Here is a 19,740-nt window from a genome sequence, read left to right on the forward strand (position 1 = left end):
GGTTCAATGCCAAACACACACACACACAAAGTCCATGTAGAAATCAGGCAAAGATAAGAAATTTTTGCTTTGTTAGCAATGCCCAAACTTAAAGGATTAAAAGAGGTGTCCTTAAAAGCAAAGGATACCAAGCACCCTGGTGCACACCCATAATCCCAGCAGCTCAGGAGGCTAAGGCAGAAGGATCAAGAGTTCAAATCCAGCCTCAGCAAAAGCAAGGCACTAATTAACTCAGTGAGACCCTGTCTCTAAATAAAATACAAATTAGGACTGGGGATGTTGCTCAGTGGTCTAGTGCCCTTGAGTTCAATCCCCAATATCCATAGAAGAAAAAGCATATGATAGAAAGATGAAAAATTAGAAAGAAATTAGGAAAACATTTAAGATCCCACAGGCTAGGAGGTGAGCAGGAAATTTTGTTTAATAAAAGTGGCTGTGTATGGAACAAAATTCACAAATGTTAACATTGAACTGCCTGGACTTCTGAGACCACATGTCCAGAGGGCTAATAGCAGAAACCCCAGCACCCACGCTGAAGGTCTGATCATCTGAATTAAGAAACTTTCAAGCCCTTAGCCTCTCAGCTCTCAGTCTGTGTCATGAGAATCAAATGCATTCACATATGCCAAGCTCTTAGAAAGATGAGTGGCTCAGAGCATACAATAAAACCAACCCAAGCCTTCCCAACCCTGCATGGGTCAGCCTTACTTGTGAGAGTTTTCATGTTCCTTTGCTTCAGCTCTTGCAGCCGCCATGCTGTCACTGTGGCAGGACCCTAAGGACAAAACATTGCACAAAACAAGTGAATATACCCAACAGGAATTAAGGTCATAAGCAGATTTCAGGAATATGGAAAGTCAGTGCCAAGAAGTGGACGTCCTCATGTATTTACACCATGTAGATGGTGTAAATGTGTACAGTGCCTGTGTATGTGTTTAAAGGGTTACTAATTTCAGAAAGGAGATGGCAAAAAAGGTTCCAACAGGCCAAAGATGGATCTCACACTTTTTAGAGAGTCTGTCCCCACTTCCTGCTTTCCCAGCCCAGGTGTAGTTAGAAAGTCATTGGCACTACAGACCACACCCCTCTGCCTTACCCTTCTATAACACTTATTATCCTTTTCCAAGTTTTACAGGCAGCAGGGGAAAGAGAAGGATCAAGTGATCGGCAAGTCAAGGACATGAACAGACACTTTGCAGAAGAGGATATTCAATCAATCAAGAAATATATGAAAAAAAATGTTCATCATCTCTAGCAATTAGAGAAATGCAAATCAAAACTACTCTAAGACACCATCTCACTCCAGTCAGAATGGCAGCTATTTTGAAGACAAACAACAATAAGTGTTGGCGAGGATGTGGGCGAAAAAGGCACACTCATACATTGCTGGTGGGACTGCAAATTGGTGCAGCCAATATGGAAAGCAGTATGGATATTCCTTGGAAAACCTGGAATGGAATCACCATTTGACCCAGCTATCCCTCTCCTCTGTCTATATCCAAAGGACTTAAAAACAGCATACTACAGGGACACAGCCACATCAATGTTTATAGCAGCACAATTCACAATAGCTAAACTGTGGAACCAACCTAGATGCCCTTCAGTTGATGAATGGATTAAAAATGTGGCATATATACACAATGGAATATTACCCAGCAATAAAAGAGAATAAAATCATGGTATTTGCAGGTAAATGGATGCAGTTGGAGAAGATAATGCTAAGTGAAGTTAGCCAATCCCCAAAAAAAAAAAAAAAACAAATGGTGAATGTTTTCTCTGATATAAGGTGAATGACTCATAGTGGGGTAGGGAGAGGGAGCATGGGAGAAATAGACAAACTCTAGATAGGGCAGAGGGGTGGGAGGGGAAAGGAGGGGGCATGGGGTTAGCAATGACGGTAGAATGTGATGGACATTATTGTACAAAATACATGTATGAAGACATGAATTGGTGTGAACATACTTTATATACAGAGATTGAAAAATTGTGTTCTATATGTGTAATAAGAATTGTGATGCATTACACTGTCATGTATTTAAAAAATAAAAGCAATTTTTAAAAAAGTGATTAGCAAGCAAAGGCCCCCTGAGAGCAAAGGGCCTGAGCTGATGTGCCTCAGTGCACTGGCCTGCCTCCCCTGCAAAGCCTAAAGGAGAGGGTTGCACATGCAGAAGTGCAGTTGTTTTACTGGAGCACACTAGGTATAAAACACTCCCAAAACATTTCACTGTGTGGACAAGGGCAGTTTTGCCAGAGCACTTTGGAGAACGGTGAGGCTCACATGTTGTACTCAGCTCACAAAGCAATAAATCTGAGTGCCTTGCATCTGCCACACCTTTCAATTCCTGCAACAACCTTGCAGGAAAGGCAGGATTGCTTCAGAGAGAAGGAAACGGAAGCCCTCAATGAGCCATGGTTCATAAAGATGGCCAGTAGAAGTCTGCAGGGCGAAACCATTTTCCTATGCCCAGGGCTAATGTTCCCACAACATGGTTCTCACCCTTGATTCTCACCAGTTTCTTATCCCCAACTAAAACCCAAAAGGACCCAATTGATACCGACCATATTCAGTAAATTTTGAAAATGAGAAAATTATAGTAGCTGAATCTGAAGCAAAAAAAAAAAAAAAAAGTCCCTGCAATTGCCACCTGTCTTTTTTCTCCATCTAGCTTTGTTCTACCTTGGCATTTGCCAAACTCTTCTTTGGAAATCTCAATCTTACTGCAGTCCAGGTAAGGGAAGCTAAAAAAAAAAAAAAAAAAGGAATATGTTGTTTTGGGTTTTCTTTCCTTCTCTTTTATGTTTTTAGTTTTGATTGTTTATTTTTGTGTTGCTGGGGATAAAACCCCTGCTCTGCTCTTGAACATGCTAGGCAAACACTACCACTAATTACATCCCCAGCCCAGGAATGAGTATTTAAAAAGGTACCACCTCTCACCCTGTATCACCAGGAACCAAAGGTCCAGCACAGCGCAGGGAAGGACCATTATGAATGAGCAGAAGTGAGGAATAGGTGGCTTTCCATATCATGTATAGTGATGGCAATGGTCCACCAGGCTGCCCCTCAGAATAAGATCCTGGGTCACAGAAGTCTAGTCATGATTTCAGAGTTTCTGCAGCATCCATTAAACAGATTTTCCAACAACCAGACTTCCATAGTTGTCTGGCTTCTGGAAAAGAGCACCATTGGAATGGGATCATCAACAGCAGCCAGATGGCCTAGACTTCTCCCTGGAATCTACCACTCCATTCATGGTCACATGAAGTGGGCTGCATATTCTGATCAGCCCATATTATTCACTGAGAGAAGCTGGGTTTGGAGGTCCTGCAGAGATTCAGAATCCCCAGGGCCAGTTTCTCTCAGACAAAACCAATCAGCCCGAGAGTCAGTTCCCTTACCCAGTTCTTGCCTCTGCTCTTTCCTGCACCTGCTGTCTGCCCTCTTGCATCCCTTGGAGACCCTGGCATTTGCAGCCTCCTCCTTCTGACTCCCCCAAAGACTAATCTCCTGGCCCCTTAGCCCAGTGGCTCAGGGAGGTTTTGTTTAGGAGCTGCACAGGTAGAGAGCTGCAGGCCTCTACAATGCTCCCCTGGAAAGTTCCCTGCTAAGTAACTGAGGTTGGGTGACCACAATGCAGGTCTGCTGGGGGTGTTAGGGTTTACCCAGCTTAGTTATCAGATGTCTGTTTCACCACCAAAGGTCCTAGGTGTGAAAGGGAGACTCTATGGTCACCCCACCATCCACGGAAAGGTTAAAGACCAGAGGAGGTGAGGGAAGAAGTCCTAGTCTCTCCTTAGACCAGCAGGAGCCACACAGGACAAGAACCAAGAGCTGACACACCCTTAGGTGCACACACTACACTTCTGGTCCCAGAGGCCACCCAGTGAGTGGTGGAGAGGGTATACTCTGGCACAAGGAGACCTTTGTGTTGAGTGAAAATGAGGCAATGACAAATTAGGGGAACAGGAAGAAACCCTTTGGGAACTTGCTTCAATCACGCCCCCATCCAGGCTGGAAGTGGCCTGGCTTTTGCAAGCTGGGGATATGCTGACAGGCGTTTTCATGTACTACCTTCTATACGAATTAACTTTGCATCTTGTTTTAACTTATTCACACAATTTGGGGGAATATTTCTAACAATTGCTTTTAAATTGTTTCACTGTATTACAATTATTGTGTATCCTGGACATTCATCCCCCAACAGATAACAACAGATAATATGAATGATTTATTCCCCAAAGAGCTATGTCAGCATTTACAGTACAGACTTCCAGTTTCTTCCTTGTCCCAGAGCTAATCCCTGGGCCATCTTCTACTTCCTGTTTGTTGCTTGGCTGACAAAAGCCATCTTGCCAAATCTCCTCACTGAATTAGCCTGCTGCAGCTACTTTTCTGCAGCACAGGAAAAGTGTGATTTGGCTCTGTTGCCTTCTGCCTGACTCTGCTAAGAGCAATAGCTATTATTTCAATAGCAGTGTAAATTCCAGCAAGAGTGAATTCCGGTAAGATTCTGAATCTCTGACCCCCAAATCCAGCTTCTCTCAGTGAATAATATGGGCTGATCAGAATATGCAGCCCACTTCATGTGACCATGTGCTTTTGGGGGCATAACTAGAAATGGCATTATTAAGTGTAAGACACCAGAAAGCACTAAACATTGCCTGCTTTAGTCGCTGAAGGAATCTGAAAACTCCTATGAAATAAATGAGAGATTGACAGGTTGACAGGTCATGCCCTGGGCCCCTGTTGTGTATCTGCAGTGTTTAGGGTATGTCTGGTATAAAAGCATCTCCTTTGGGATGGGGTTGTGACTCAGTGGTAGAGTGCTCGCCTAGCACGCGTGAGGCCCTGGGTTCCATCCTCAGCACCACATAAAAATAAAGATATTGAGTCCACCTAAAACTAAAAAATAAATATAAAATTAAAAAAAATCATCTCCTTTGATACTGTTAGGTTTCTCAGAGGTGTTTTTTAGCATGGGCAATTTTGCTCTAGATAAAATTAGAAGGTCTTGCTCCTCTGACCCCAAGTGCAGGTAAAGGCTCTATGGAGTTTCCTTGTACATAAAGACTGGAATGCAAAGGAAACAGAGCTACCTTCCAAATCCACAGTGAGATTGCATCATCTAGCTAAGGAAATTGAGGAATGTAACCACACCTGGAGTGTCTCCCTCTATAAGATAATGTCTATTTCTTGAGCTCATTCCAATTCCAAAGAGACTTCCCAGGACCATCCATTCCCCTAATAATCATTTATAAGCCCTCAAAACTGTCTACATTCTCCTTCTTCCTGCCCCTCCCATAGGAAAAAGAGTATATGTTTGTGAATAATGTTAAGCAGGTATAAATACACCCCTGGGATCACTCCCCCTTTCTGTACTTTCTTTGGGGCATTTGTAATGCACTTTTCCTATTTAATTTTCAGCAGTGAATGCTCAGAGGTGTTAATGGAGATTTCCCTTCACTCTTACAATATGTGTGACCTACAGAGGGATGAGAAAGACCTAGGACACAAAATCTGGTGCTCTGTGTGTCTGACAATCCCAGCAAGCCAGGAGTTAACTCCAACACAGGGCCACTTGAGGGAGAGCCAAGCGAAGGTGCCAACACCATGAGAGGTTCATACTTTATCCATGAAGGAAAGAGCAGAAAAGAACAAACACAAACCCAGTGTGCTCCTAGGAGGCAGCCAAGAGTTCTTAATGATTCCTGACTGGGAGTCAGTATGCTCCCAGACAGGGAAAAAGAGTGTCAACAATGGCACAAGGACAGGGAACCCAAGAGATGGGAGGAAAAAATCCTCTAGCAACAGCTCAGCTTGGAGAAAAGCAACAAGAGATAGTCAAAGGCCAAGTCCCCAGGAAGTTGTGTAGCCCCATAAAAATCCTGAACACTGCCCTTCAGGTGATGGTGGGTCCCTGAAAATTTTTAAACACAAAATGACAGTCAAAGATTTGCATGTTAGATCCATATGAAGGGGTCCAGAGTAAACCACTGTGGCTGCTATAATTTGGAAATGTCCCTCAAAGACCCACGTGTTGAGGACTTGGTCACTGGCCTGTGGCACTCACTACAGGGAGGCAATGGAATTTTTAAGAGACAGGGCCTAGTGGAAGGCAAGGGCACGCTCTGGAAGGGAATACTGATATCCTGGACCCTTCCTTTATTTCTCTTTTTCTCCCCAGATACAATGAGGTGAACATGCCCCCTCCATCTGGCTCTCCAGCCATGGTGTACTATGCCCCAAAGAAACATGTGGACTAGAGCTTCTGACACACCAGACAGAAATAAACCTTTTCTCTCTCAACTTGATTTATCTAAGGTATTTGTCACAGTGACAGAAAGCTTATTAACACAGGGCATAGAAATTATTTTGAGCAGAAACCTGAGTTTCTGAAATCTCTTTATTTGCCTAAAAACAACCCCCTCAAAAAAAAAAAAAAAAACACACACACAACTTAATTGTCATGGGAGAAATTCTAAGAGAAAATTCACACAACGTCCAAACATACATTAAAAAATAATAATAATAACAAAACAAAAAAACCTATCAGAAAAATATCTCCCATCTATTTTCCTGAGTTCCCTTTTATTTTTCAAAAAAATCATTTTGTTTTTCCAAAAGCACTCTTCTCTTCAACTCAGAAGTCATTTATTCTCCCAGAAGTGCTCTTCTGACCTTCTTCACTACTAAGATAGTACATGAGCCCCAAATTCTAACCACTTCCATGAGTCACTTCTTTTCTATGAACTCTGCATACCAATGTGAAATAAAAATCTTTTTTTTTTCCCCCGCTAATCTGTTTTTTGTCAGTTTAATTTGCAGGCCTCCAGGAACAGAACATTAGAGGGTACAGAAACTTCTTTTCTTCCCCAAATATAATTGGATTTGAAGGGCACAGAGCATAAGCAGAGATGTCAAAATGACCAACAGCTGAAAGGAGAAGTGAAAATCCAAATAGGACAGGGGGCTAGGGGATGAAATCCTGAGGGATGAATGGAGGAGGCATTAGGAGGAGGTCACTTTCATTCCTAGTTGGGATGATTGGAAAGGACAGTGTTGCTTTTGAGGTAAAATGCTCATAAAACTTCATTTGAAGTACCACGATTCTAGAACAAGTACCTATGGGCATCACCCCATAGAGGAACTGAAGCCTGGGGAATTAACAAAAGTAGGTTTGAAACAGAAGATAATTTGGCCATGGGAAAACATGAAATCAGCTAAGGTCTGGACATACCCAGATATAAATTCCTTAAGTTAAGTCCCCCCAGCCCCACTTCCAGAAGAGCCTCCAATCTTTTACTAATAATGTTTACAAACTGGACCCCAATTTTCTAGAATGGACATGAAGGTCTTCCGTGGATGTCAGGTCTTCCAGTCAATGATGACACAAGCTCAAAATTCCCTGCATAGAACACAAGGGCACCTAAAATAAATATGCACCCCTCTTTTTGCCTAACCAAAAGCAGCTTTCCTCCTTCCGTTTAGATAAATTCCCCCATTATCAACCCATGGAGAAGGCAGATTATGGCCCTCCTTGCCAGTCACCATGTGAAAAAGATTTTTCTTTTCACAAAAACCCAGGTCATAGTAGAGGCTTCAATGTGTATCAGGCAGCAAGCATTTGTTAGATTACAATTAACAGTGCAGGTAGAAATTATGGATCCAGGGAATCTACAATTAAGGAAAGCCCAGGGCTAAGTTGGACAAATTGAGAGGCAGGACAAAGGATCACCAAGGGAAGAGAATGGTCAGAGCAGGGTCCTGACACCACAGAGCAACAATTTTAAAAATATGGTCCAACTCGACAGCAAGTCCTAGTTCATCTGATTTGAGGTCCTGACAGCACCTCCACTCTTCATCCAAAGCACCTGGAGAACTGGTCACTTCTCCAAAGACCCCAAAACTGCTCAGTAGGTAAATTTAACCTTAGTGCTTCAATAAGATGTCACATTGGGTGGACTTCAGAAATATTTCTTCTAACATTATCTCAACTTCCACTTCACAGAGGGAGGGAAACCTCCCATTTCTTCTAGACAAGTCTGTAGCCATCCAGGCCCCAGATGTGTTCTCCACACAAGCAGAGCCTGTGCTAATTTCACTAGACCTGTAGAATCTGCCCCCAGAGGACTTGTAACAGTTGATCCACTTTATGCTTTGCTGCTCTGCCACTGCAACTTATTTTAAAAACAGACATGTTTCTTTCTCTTCATTTCTCCCTGCTCCTCCTTAATCTCAGGGGAAACAGGATTACCTTTCTTTCCCATCCTATGCACAGTTATCTGTCCTTGAGCACACACTCACCATAGGAAGGAAATTCGGAGATGGCACCAAAAGATCTCATAAACAACTATCTCCCAAATTAACAACTTCAGACAGAACATGTGGAATGTACCTTCTGAATCACCTCTTTAAAAGCTCCCCCCCCCCCTTCTCCCTCATGGCAGAATCACAGCCTCTGGGTCAGAAGTCCCCCTGTGCTTATCCTTTGCTAGCAAAGCAATAAAACTTCCTTTTTCTTTTTCTCAAAACCATGTCCTTGTTATTGGATTGGCATGTGGGACAAGGATGGAGCTTTAGGTAAAAGACTCAATCACGTGGCTCTTGGTCTCCCCAGGGAGGCCCTTTCCCCTTGACCACCTGGACTCCCCTACCCATGGCCAGGCCCAACTTTTTTTTTTTTTTAGGTTCTTTTTAATTTTAATCCGTTAAACAAAGATCAGATTGGTAGGCTATTTGTGTAAATAGCTTAGTATATAAACACTTATAATACTTCTTTGAAATGGATTTACTTTAAAAGTGTGTGTGAGAAAGAGAGAAAGGAGCAAGAGAAGGAGGAGGAAATGAAGGAGGGAGGGAGGAAAGAAAAGCAGAAGTGTTCAGTGTTTATTTCTAGGGAGTAGGAAAATCCCAAGTTTTACTTTCAGTTTCATATTTAGGTTTTGTTTTTATTCTTTTTACAATAAGGTTGTACTAATTCATGTTCAGTCAGTCCAACCAAAATGTGCACTTTGACAAAAAGCCTATGTATACAAAAATGAATTTATGTTTAACTAAAACATTACTTTAATGCCCACCAAAGCTGAAAGTACCAGAACCATGTACTCAACAAATGTGCAATGAACTGAAATAATGAGACTTATGTGGAAGAAAAGAAGGGAAAGAAATAATGGAAGATTGGCTGAGAAGTGGGGGAGGCTTGGGCCAAAACACAGTTGGAGCACAAATTGAACAAATTGGAAGTCAGGACCCACAATGGCAGGCCCTGGGAATGGCCCAGCAGGGCTTGCAAATACCCAGCTTAAGGCATTCCTTCTATTCAAGAAGTCACCAAGTTTTTTAAAAGACAAAGTCACAGCCTAAGAATGGAACCAATGATCTTTATAACACAGAAGGCATCAGCAAGAGGAAACTGAGGAAAGGATGGAATAGGGAAGGTGGAAAAAAGGAAACAAAAGGAGAGAGAGATGAATGTCATCCAGACTCCTGAAGATAGCCTCCACTGCCTTCAAGGGAAATGCCCCCTTCCACACACTTACAGGGTGTTTCTCTGTAACTCACCCTCAGAAGGGAGCAAGCAGCTTGATGCAGACAGAGCTCTGTAATGGAAGGCAGGAAACAGGTGGTCAGGTCGAGGCGGAAGACTTCGGTTGCATTATGCAGTCAAGAGGTCAAACCCTGAAGTGGAAAGAGGAGCTCTGCTAACAGCCAGCCGGTTTGTGGAGCCCTTTCCCGCTCTCTGGGCCCTGCCAGGTCTTAGAAAACGTTTCCATGTAAAAGAATTATAAAGGGACGCACTCCTCTATGCAAATTAATTTGTGTCATTTAACAAGTATGACTAAAATTTCTCTGCGGAACCGCCAGACAACTCGATGCCAACATTTATGCGTTGACATTCTAGTAAATGTTGAAAAAAAATTTATACTTGAATCCATTTGAACGATGAAGGTTCAATCTACAAAATGAAAAGTTATCTTTTGTTCCCCACGAAAAGGCAGTTGGGGAACAAAACATCACTTCGTAACTGATATCACCAACTTTTTTCTTCTGCCCGGAAGAAACCCCATTTTGGGGTTTCTCTCTCTCCCTTCCCGCCTATGTTCCAGTTTGTGGAGAAATCACCTCTTGGTGCCCTCCGGGACCCAAACCTGGGAGCTCTGCGTCCACCCTCTCAGCGGCCACACCAGGTGGAATCCTTGCCAGGAGACTCACACGCTCTGATCGAGCGGCGGGTGGCCCAGACGCGAGAGAGACTGAGGGTGGACTGGGCGCGCCCTCTTCTGCGCACGCCCACCGATCTGCACTTTGGGACCATGCACCCTCCCCAGCAGCCCGGCTCCCTTCACATTCTTTGCAACTGATCTCCGGAATCGTCGCGAGCCTCAGTCACCTCGCCTACAGGTAAATGGAACGTTACCAAGACTGAGGACAAGAAAGTATCTGGTAAAGCCGCAACAGAATGCAGAACCCAGTGGCGGACTACTCACGGGTCTGTCCTGGGTCCGCTACGCAAGCTGCGCTATCCTTTGCACAGTAACTTGAGCGACAAGGACCTCGCTCCAATGGCACAAGGCTCTCAGACGGAGGAGGGAGTGATGAGCGAGATGAATCTCAGCTCACAGCCCAGGAGAGCCCCTCTTCGCGGCAGTCACCCACAAGTGACGCCTGGAGGTCACGGTAGGGTTCTGACCCAGTCCGCCCCTGCAGACAGCGGGCTAGGCTGACCGCGCCCCTGAACCCGCCTTACAAAACATGCCCCGCCCGGACCTTAAGTGACTTCCCCATCTCCCTTGCCAGGGCCGGAAAGTTTGTTCTGGCACCTCGGCCCGCTATTGTTTCAAAGAAGGGGGCGTTTGGGCAGTTTTAGGTAACCAGAAGCCATTCTTATTACTCATTAAGTCACTTTTGTACTACAGATACAATCTTACCAACTGCTGTTCTACCTGTTTTGCAGCCTGTAGGAAACTTGGCTGGAATTGGCTCTGTGCTTACCTATTGTCACAGGCTAGTGCCAGGGACCTTATCTATCCAGAGGTAACACCCCCTCCCCCCACCTCCAGCCGGTACTAGCTGAGAAAAGATGCCAGAGAGAAATGTCTGTGTGAAACTGCCTTGGGTTGGCAGTCAGGAATGTGTGGCTGGGTCATTTTTAGCTATGTGTACACACTCATACCCGTTTTTTTTTTTTTTTTTTTTTTTTTAATTTTTCTGGAGTTTTTCTGATCCTGAGAGTTCCCCAGTAGTTGGGGGAAAGCCAGGAAAGAGTTTGTCCAAGAAGAGAAGTGATTCATTGATTCAGAGTAACAAACTAATCTGGCAAAGTTGTACTTCAAACTCTATCCTGCCCTGGAAGCCAGCCTGCCCCTCTACACACACGCCCTCCACCAACACACATACACAGAGAGAAAGAGAGACTGGGAGAGTTCCTTATCTGCTTCCTTAACAGGCAAGAAGATGAAAAGCCTGGGGAAGAAGAGGGGCTGAGAGCAGCCCAGCACATCCATTATTTTCTTGGAATCTGAAAGTTTCCTCCTGGCGAGATGAAGGGCTCTTTTTAATTTCATTTCCAAGAGGCTGCAAGGAACTCAGAAATCAAAGAAGTACTAAAGACTTGTTTGCCAAGTTAAAACTTTGTAGACGGGATCCTAGCATTTCCAAACCTCACCCCCAAGCCCCATGTCAGCCACATACAACAGAGAGCAAACCTAGTTTACCAAAAGGCCTCTGCATCCCAGAGAGGGCAGAAACCCCCAAGGTTTCTACAACATTCCTCCTTGAGTACAGACTAAAGAATAGTTATTTTTAAACAGCCAGCTGGCCTCAGTAGTAGATCATGAGACCACTGAGTGGGTCACACCCAGCAGTTTTATTGTCCATGAGATCAAATGGAGTGGCAAAGGTCCATCTGCTTTGCATGCAGAAGGGCACGTGCCTTTTTGACATACACAGCAATTTTGAGACTGTATGCATCAGGAACTGAAACCCCAGCTCAGAGGCTCACTCCTACGAGACCATGGTAAGTTTACTGTATTATACTCAACTCCTCAACCTGGACCCACACCCCAGTTCAGAGAGGCTCACAGTGACAGGCATGTTCCCTGAGACGCCTGGCCAATCCGATTGTCACCAGGAAAGGCTTGGTGTATATTAGGGAAAATAATTTATTTCAGCATTCTGCCCGTCAGAGACACAGAGGTTTATTTAGGAAAGCAGATACATATTCAAAGGAGAGTGGGGACAATCTCAAGAGAGAAATGTCATGGGATAAAGCATGGAATGCACATTCAAAGGAGAATGATGTCCATCTGGAGAGTGAGAGACACTGTGGGTCCTCAGGCTCTTTTTTCAAAGGAAACTTGGCGAGGGATGGGTATAGGAAGGAATGTGAGGAGGACATCAGTCTGGTCATTCTCAGAATCCTTGGGCTCACATGGTCTCTATGGTCTGATCTGGTAGATAACATTGGAAAGTCCCCTAAATTACAAGCTTCTTAAAATGTTGTGCATATCTTCGCTTAACCTATTTATTACAAGAACTATTTAACAGTGCACAAGGTAATTTTTATAAGTAAGTAAATTTAATTCAGTAATGTCGGAGTGACAGTTCTGGAAGAGAGACTGTCTGGAAGAGAGAAGGCCTGGAGCAGTGATACTTTCTTTTTGCAGAAACATATTATATTTACTTGCCCTTGCTTTTGTCTCCTTTCTACCTAATTTTTTTTAAAAAAAATTTTCTTCTAGCCTACTTCGTAATGAAGCATCAAATTCCCTGGTTGCATGGGAGGATTTCCCATGTTTACAGCTGCACATTTGAACCTGAAGGGAATGTGTGCAGAGACTGCTCTAGCAGCTCATCTTCATGTTTACAGAAAAGGAAGAGGTAATAGAATTTTCAACAAAAAACACCCACCCAGGAATGGGTGGGCACTGAGGGCTGACATCTTCTTGCCTTCTGGGTATTCATCACCTTTGGAAGAGGAGCTGTCTTGATGCAGTAGTTCTCACTCAAGACCTCTGGGAACTGTCCAGTCTGGGAAGCCAGTTGCACCCTCACCTCCTTTCATCCTTGCTGTCACATGGCTCTGTCTGCATCTGGATTTCCACACACTTTTCTACCTGAGTAGTGTTTCCATTCTAAACACTATTATCTCAGCCTGACATTCTCTGCAAATTCCACCCACAAGTAATGAGAGTTCATTTCAGATTGGAGGCCTTTCCCTCACGTGAGATGACATTGGTGTCCTTGGTCAGTTGCATTTTGATGACTTAAATTAATGAAGCTGAGCCACCCAGTCTATGAAAAGGGAATAGTGCTGCTCTTCCAGGATAGCAGAGGGTCAGATGCAATACAAAAGTGTGTTATAATAGGACAGATTCTTGTCACACATCAGCTTGTTAACTCACTCATTATATACAACTATTCAGTACCTTGAGATGCCTCCTTTATGGCTGGGGTTTTTGTTTTGTTATATTGTTTGGTTTGGTTTGATTTGGTATTAAGGATTGTATCCCATGGGTGCTTTACCACTGAGCTATGTTCTCAGCCCTTTTTATTTTATTTTATTTTTTTTATTTAAAGACAGAATCTCTCTAAGTTACTTAAGTCCTCACTAAATTGCTGAGGCTGGCCTCAAACTGTGATCCTCCTGTCTCAGCTTCCCAAGTTGCTGGTATTACAGGCATGGATGATGGTGCCTGGCTTTATGGTTATTTTTTAAAAAGATAATTCAGATTATTTAACTCTTAATACTGTGTTGTCACAGATAATCCTCAAGGGTGTGTTGACATAAACTAAAGAATTTGCTGATCATGTTCTGGAAGTGCTGGAAACCAGCTTAGGAAAAGTACTTGGTGGAGAAATAGCCAGGCAACCTGTGAGGGAATGTCACACATAGATTCTTTCAGGCACCCTCCAACCACCTCCTTGCTTCTGTTTCCTTCTTCTGAATGACCAAGCTCCTGCTCAAGGACTCTACAGAGGCCATCTCCTCCTTCCCCATTTGGATCCAAAGGGAGTCTTCCTTGTTCCCAGTACACTGGTTACCCCACCCTCACTACCGCAGTTTGATTTTTTTGCTAGGAAGTGTACCTGGGATCGAACTCAGGGGCACTCAACCACTGAGTCACATCCCCAGCCCTATTTTGTATTTTATTTAGAGACAGGGTCTCACTGAGTTGCCTAGCACCTCATCATTGCTGAGGCTGGCTTTGAACTCGCCATCCTCTTGCCTCAGCCTCCCGAGCCACTGGGATTACAGGAGTGCATCACCGCACCTGGCTCCAGTTTAATTTTTAATGCAATTTTGATCAAAGTCACTGTAGATTATGAAGTAAGGAATAATGCAGAGAGATCCCTTGTAGGCCTTGCCTGTTTCACCCCAATGGTGGCATCTTGCAAAACTAGGAGAGCATCATAACTAGGATATGATTTTAACACAATCCAAGTTTCCTGAATTTTTCCTGTATTCATTTTTATATTAGATTTCATTCTAGACAATTTTGCCCCATGTGTGATGTCATCAGTTAAGACAGTGAACAGTTCCATCACCAAGGGATCCCTCGTGTTGCCCTTTTACATCTCAGACCTATTTTAATGACAGACGAGGCAAGGCACGAAAGACAGCAGAAAACAGTTTTATTTGGCTACAGCCAGGCTCAGAGGGCACAGCTTTGGCTGTAATCAATCAATCCCCTGAACCCCCAGTTCAGGTAGTTTCAGAATTTTATACCCAGAATGTAAGGGGAGGGGTTCAGAAGTTCACAGTTTATAGAAGTTCACATTTTTCTTTTTCTTTCACTGTTTTGGGCAAGTTAACCCTTCAAGGACAACACCTGAGAAGGGGAAAGCTTCTTCTCTCCTTTCATTCCTCCCCCTGCCAGATGATACCATGGAGCCCAGTTGGTAACTTCTCTTATCTTAAAAATGTAGGCACCTCTGTGAAGCCCAGCTCAAGGAGAGGTCTTGCTTAAAGGATCTGTCTTCTTTTTATCATATTTTGCATTTGCAAACATATTTCTCTCTTTTTGAAAATATTTTGTTTTTAGTTGTAGTTGAACACAATACCTTTATTTTATTTTTATGTGGTGCTGAGGATCCAGCCCAGCGACCTGCTAGGCAAGTGCTCTACCATTGAGCCACAACCCCAGCCCTTGCAAACACACTTCTACAAATTACTATACTGAATACATGTTTGTGAAAAACAAGTAAAGGGGCCTTCAGCACCTGGAGTACTGATTTCTTTCCAGCCAGTGGCCAAATAAAATAGAGCAACAGGAAAATAGGAATTTTAGCTACATTGAATTTTTTTGTAGAGACTCTCTTAAGTTATAGTCTTAAAATAAATTATGGTGAAGATTTCTGGAGAAGCTTAAGATTTTTTTTTTTTTTTTTTTTTTTTGTGGAGGAGGGAGTGCTGCTATATACCCATCTCCCTCCAGTTTGCCTACACCCACCCCTAAGCCTTGCATCCATCAATCTGCTCTTTAGTCATTAGAGCTCATCACTTCAACATGTTACATAATGGAAATACACAGCATCTAAAGTGCTGGAATATTTTTTTTTAATTCAGTGTAATTGCCTGGAGATTCTCCTGTGTGGTATGTATCAGTAATTCATTACTTTTAACTGCTGAGCAAGTAAGTATTCCATCACTCTGATGAAAGACATCTAAGATACTTTTGGTTTGTTCTTTATTAAGAATAAAGCTGGCCAGGCACAGTAGAACATGCCTATGATCCCAGAGGCTTGGAAGTCTGAGGCAAGAGGATCGCGAGTTCAAAGCCAGTCTCAGCAACTCAGCAAGACCATGTCTCTAAATAAAATATATATTAAACAGCGGCGGGGGGGGGGGGGGGTGCGGTGCTGGGGATGTTCCTCAATGGTTAAGTGCCTCTGGGTTCAATCCCTACAACCAAACCAAAAAAGGGAAAAAGAAAAGAATAAAGCTGCATGACATTCCATGTACCTATTTTTGAGTGAATATAACTTTTTATTTCTCTTGAGTAAATGCCTAGAGTGCTACTGCTGGGTTTATGGTAATTGCTTGTTTAGTTTTATGAGAAGGTGCCAAACTGTTTTCCAGAGTGGATGTAATATTTTCCATTCCCGTAGGCAATTTTTTTATTTTAACCATTTCTGTTGGTGTGCAGTGATGTCTCACTGTGGTTTTTACTTTGTTCTTCCTTGATGGCTAATGATGTTAACATCTTTTGATGTGGGTGTTGACATCTTTGTATCCTCTTTCGAAAAATGCTTGTTCTTCTTTTCCCATTTTCTAATTGAATTGATTGGAGGTTTGTTAAGTAAGATGGCCTTAGGCCTGAGCCTAAGCAACTCCATTTTTAAAAACCTGCAGTTTCACCAGGCACATCCACAGATCCCTCTGGTATGGCCTCAAACATACTTTCTCTCTCCCTGGCAAAGAGAGTGAAGCCCCTGGCAGGCTGTCCTCACCTGATAAGAGAGAAAGGTGAAAAGATCAGGGTGGAGACCATCAGACCAGATGTTTCTGACTGCCAGGGTAAAAGATGTCACTGAGAAATCCGGAGGTAGCTGATAAGGATTGAAAGGGGGGTCAAAAAAAAACCACCAAAATTTAGTATAAATGATAGAGTAAATAAACAGCGATTCAGCCAGCTGAAACAAGGATGCACTCAAGCTGGAGAGCCTGATGAGGGCCTGACATCCCATCACTTGTCATCATTCCTGAGCCTCTGCATGATCCTCACTGCTCTCAAACTCTACCGCCTCTTGTCTGGACCTTGGTGAGAGCTGCAACTTTTCCCCCTTCTCAACCGGTCGTCCACTCCACACCAGGAAAAGCCTGCCTAGGTTCCAGACCTGATCACCGCGGTCTGAGTGAGTGTGCATCTGCTGGACTTAAAGCCTGAGGCTTAAGACTTTTGAACTTAGCATGCAGAGGGAATGTCTGTTATTAGCCTATCATGATTAAGTGTGTTTTGCAGTGCTTAGGATTAACCTAGAATTGTTTGCTGTGAATTAATTAATCTGGAATTGTGTTATAGTTAAAGCTTCATCCTGGGGTTTTATAAACTGACTTCCAGACCACTCACATATAATCAAATCAAGTCTTTATTAAAGCACACCAGTGACGACTGACCAGAACATAAAGCTGTTCCCCTGAGGAACAATTGCAAGGGTGCTCCTTATAAGCCTGAAAACCACAAAAGGGACGTTCCGGGGTCTAGCCAATGAAAGCAAGCCAGATTCCGGAAGCCGGACAGTGCAGTCAAGTGGTGGGAAGCCTAACCAATCACAGTTATTCCAATCACCCCAGTTATAGAAACAGTGCCCCATTAGGTAGTTCCGTGTTCTTAAAGATTTCTATAGCAAAAGGAAAAGAACATCTTGCCCCAGTCATGATCCTTCTACTTGGTATGGTTGTTTTACAGAATGGAGTCACATTTTCTTTTACTATCATATTCCCCACTGGTTTTAGTAGGTTTGATGTCAATCTTGCTCATCATTAGGTCTCAGTTTCTTTTCCATCCTTCTGTGTCTAAGGGACCATACTGGGCTCTCAAGACCATAAGTCGGACCTCACTTACATTCTTGTGTATATGGTTTAGGAGGGTTTTTAAGAGGCAGGTTCCTACAGTAATCCCAATCAGGAAAAGGACTAGGGACCCAACTATGGCTGAGATGATGGTAGTCAAACAAGGGGTCCATGAGAATAGCTTTTGGAACTAATTGACTGAAGCTTCTTATGTTTTGATTTTTCTCTTTTCTTTAACCTGTTTCTCACTAGCGTCAACTGTCCTTTATTATCCCAGAATATTTTGTAGAGAAACAACAAGTTTCTCCTAGGGCCATACAAAATACTTACTCCTTTTTTAGAAAGAGACAATCTAGATCCCATCTGTTTTGTAAGACTATTTCTGTCAGAGAGCCTAGAGAAACCTCTAGTTTGGAGATGGACCTTTTTAGCTTTCCTAAATCTATATCTATTTGACGGCTGAGGGACTTAAAATTTTTAGAGGCTGTGATAAGAGCTGCAGTTCCTAAAGCAGTAGATCTAGCTATTACTAAACCAGCCAGAAGGGGAACTAAAATGGGGACAGCCAGTCTATGTTGATAAATCAGTGGGCCCTGGCCTTTTAATAAGTCCTTTTACTCCATCAAAATAGTAGGTTACATAGTTTAGAGTTATTGACAGTTTGGAGATTTAGGCAAGGAGTTCAAAGTAGGACCCAGGAAGCACAATTTTTGGCGAACGGGGAGTTGTCCCACTTATAAGTTGGGTTGTGGAAGCAAGTGTCTCTTTCTGGGAGATCACCCAGGGTGATCTTGGGAGTAGTTCCCCCGATACATCTTCCTGAGCTAGACATATTGGCAAACATCTATACTGACCATAATTTTTCCTCTAACGTTAGGGACCTCCTACTGCTGTAAGGAAAAAGGACAATGATGTTCTTGCTGCTTTGAGCTGAGAGGGGACAATGTGCAGTGGGCAAGCAGTTTGGAGTCCCTTTTTAGAAACTGGGTCAAAGAGTTCATGGTAAAAATCTGGTTCAGGAAGAACAGGTTATAAGTTCTCCTAGGGGCGGGCACTTCTATGAGAGAAACAAAAAGACATGAGTACTGAAACAAGATTAATACAAAATAGCAGTTGTAGCATCTGGAACCTGTCCATGAATATCATGAAAATGACAGAAATGAATAATTGTTTATCAGGAGGCAGAAGACCTGAGAAATTGTCCGCATAACAAGACCTAACAAAGCCTAATATAAGGCCCTTTTTTAGGGAACATAAGTCTTTAACATTGTCAGAATTATCAGGAATGTAGACACAACATTTAGTTAAGTTAGTTAATGTCATCTGAGTTTTGTAAAATATCTTTTTTGGCATGACCTCTACATTCAGTAGAGATTTCTTTGTTACTTAGGGCTAGATAATTATACTAGCAAACATTGATTAAGTCTACCTGTGTAGGAGGTTAGGAAGATCTGTAGGCCTTAAACTGACTAAAAACTTCTGGCAGTTTTTATTGAGAGTTGTCAATAAAAACTGCCTTGATAGTTTTTATTGATAGTTATCAGGCATTTTTGCCTAAGAATCTCTCTTTTGTTGTCTCCAGTCTTACTTATTTTTTTTTGGGGGGGGGGGGTGGGTGCTAATACAAGTATACATCTTAAGTTACATTAAAATAACTGTTGTTTCTTTTTAAATGTCCAGGAATGGCTGTGCTTTGGTTTTAACAGTTTCTGCTAGGTGCTTAAGACCAATCTGGTCAAACTGACCTTGGTCCTATCTATTGGTAAGAGTCAGCTGAGTTTCCTTGGAGGACACTCTTGGGGAACTTGTGAGCAGCATTTCAGCTCTGTAAGTGTCATCTGCATTAGGATGGGTCAAGGTCTTGCTGACCATGTGGCTTCCCATGTGGCCTTCCCCTTTTTAATGACCCTCCGTTTTTGCAGCATGCACACTCATTGGCTTTCTGTTCTCCAGTGGTCTCATTAATCTCCCTTATCGGGAGGTTATGTGGCCCAGAGTTGTAAAGCTCTTCCCCTTTTCCTGGGTTCAGGCTGACTCAGAGGGCAAAAGCCAAATACTGGTTTTCTTGGCCCCTTTATTTTAATCTTAATGTTTAAGTTTGGCCTTAAATATGTAGCAAGTCAGTTTATCGGTCTTACTGGGCTTTAACTTTAATGCTTATAACTTTACAGTTAGTAATTGATTTTTAAGTTGTACATAACACAATATCTTTATTTCATTTATT

The 19,740-nt window shown here is 42.9% G+C and overlaps 1 protein-coding gene and 1 long non-coding RNA gene across 7 annotated transcripts in view; one reads left to right on the plus strand and one right to left on the minus strand.

The window, feature by feature from the left end:
- UPP1 (uridine phosphorylase 1) overlaps positions 1–10,588 on the minus strand; it is a 23,421-nt gene extending 12,833 nt beyond the window's left edge. Inside the window, exons 1-3 of one of the 6 annotated variants that reach the window (XM_081283997.1) lie at positions 10,489–10,588; positions 9,563–9,600; positions 709–775 (exon numbers count right to left, since the gene is read on the minus strand). In XM_081283997.1, coding sequence (XP_081140123.1) covers positions 709–755 — 47 coding nt within the window. In that variant the 5' untranslated portion in view covers positions 756–775; positions 9,563–9,600; positions 10,489–10,588. Of the gene's footprint in view, positions 1–708; positions 776–9,540; positions 9,680–10,123; positions 10,233–10,488 lie in introns of those variants that run through there. The other 5 variants (XM_081283996.1, XM_081283998.1, XM_081284000.1 and 2 more) reach the window with 5 other exon arrangements.
- Positions 10,295–15,800, plus strand: LOC308643780. The gene is made up of 3 exons (XR_014020827.1): positions 10,295–10,402; positions 11,448–12,017; positions 12,742–15,800. It is a non-coding gene; the product is annotated as an uncharacterized lncRNA (long non-coding RNA).
- The last annotated feature ends 3,940 nt before the right edge of the window (positions 15,801–19,740 follow it).

This window comes from Spermophilus citellus (genome assembly GCF_964194105.1).
Source record: "Spermophilus citellus genome assembly, chromosome: 3".
In the NCBI taxonomy this organism is placed as follows: Eukaryota; Metazoa; Chordata; class Mammalia; order Rodentia; family Sciuridae; genus Spermophilus; species Spermophilus citellus.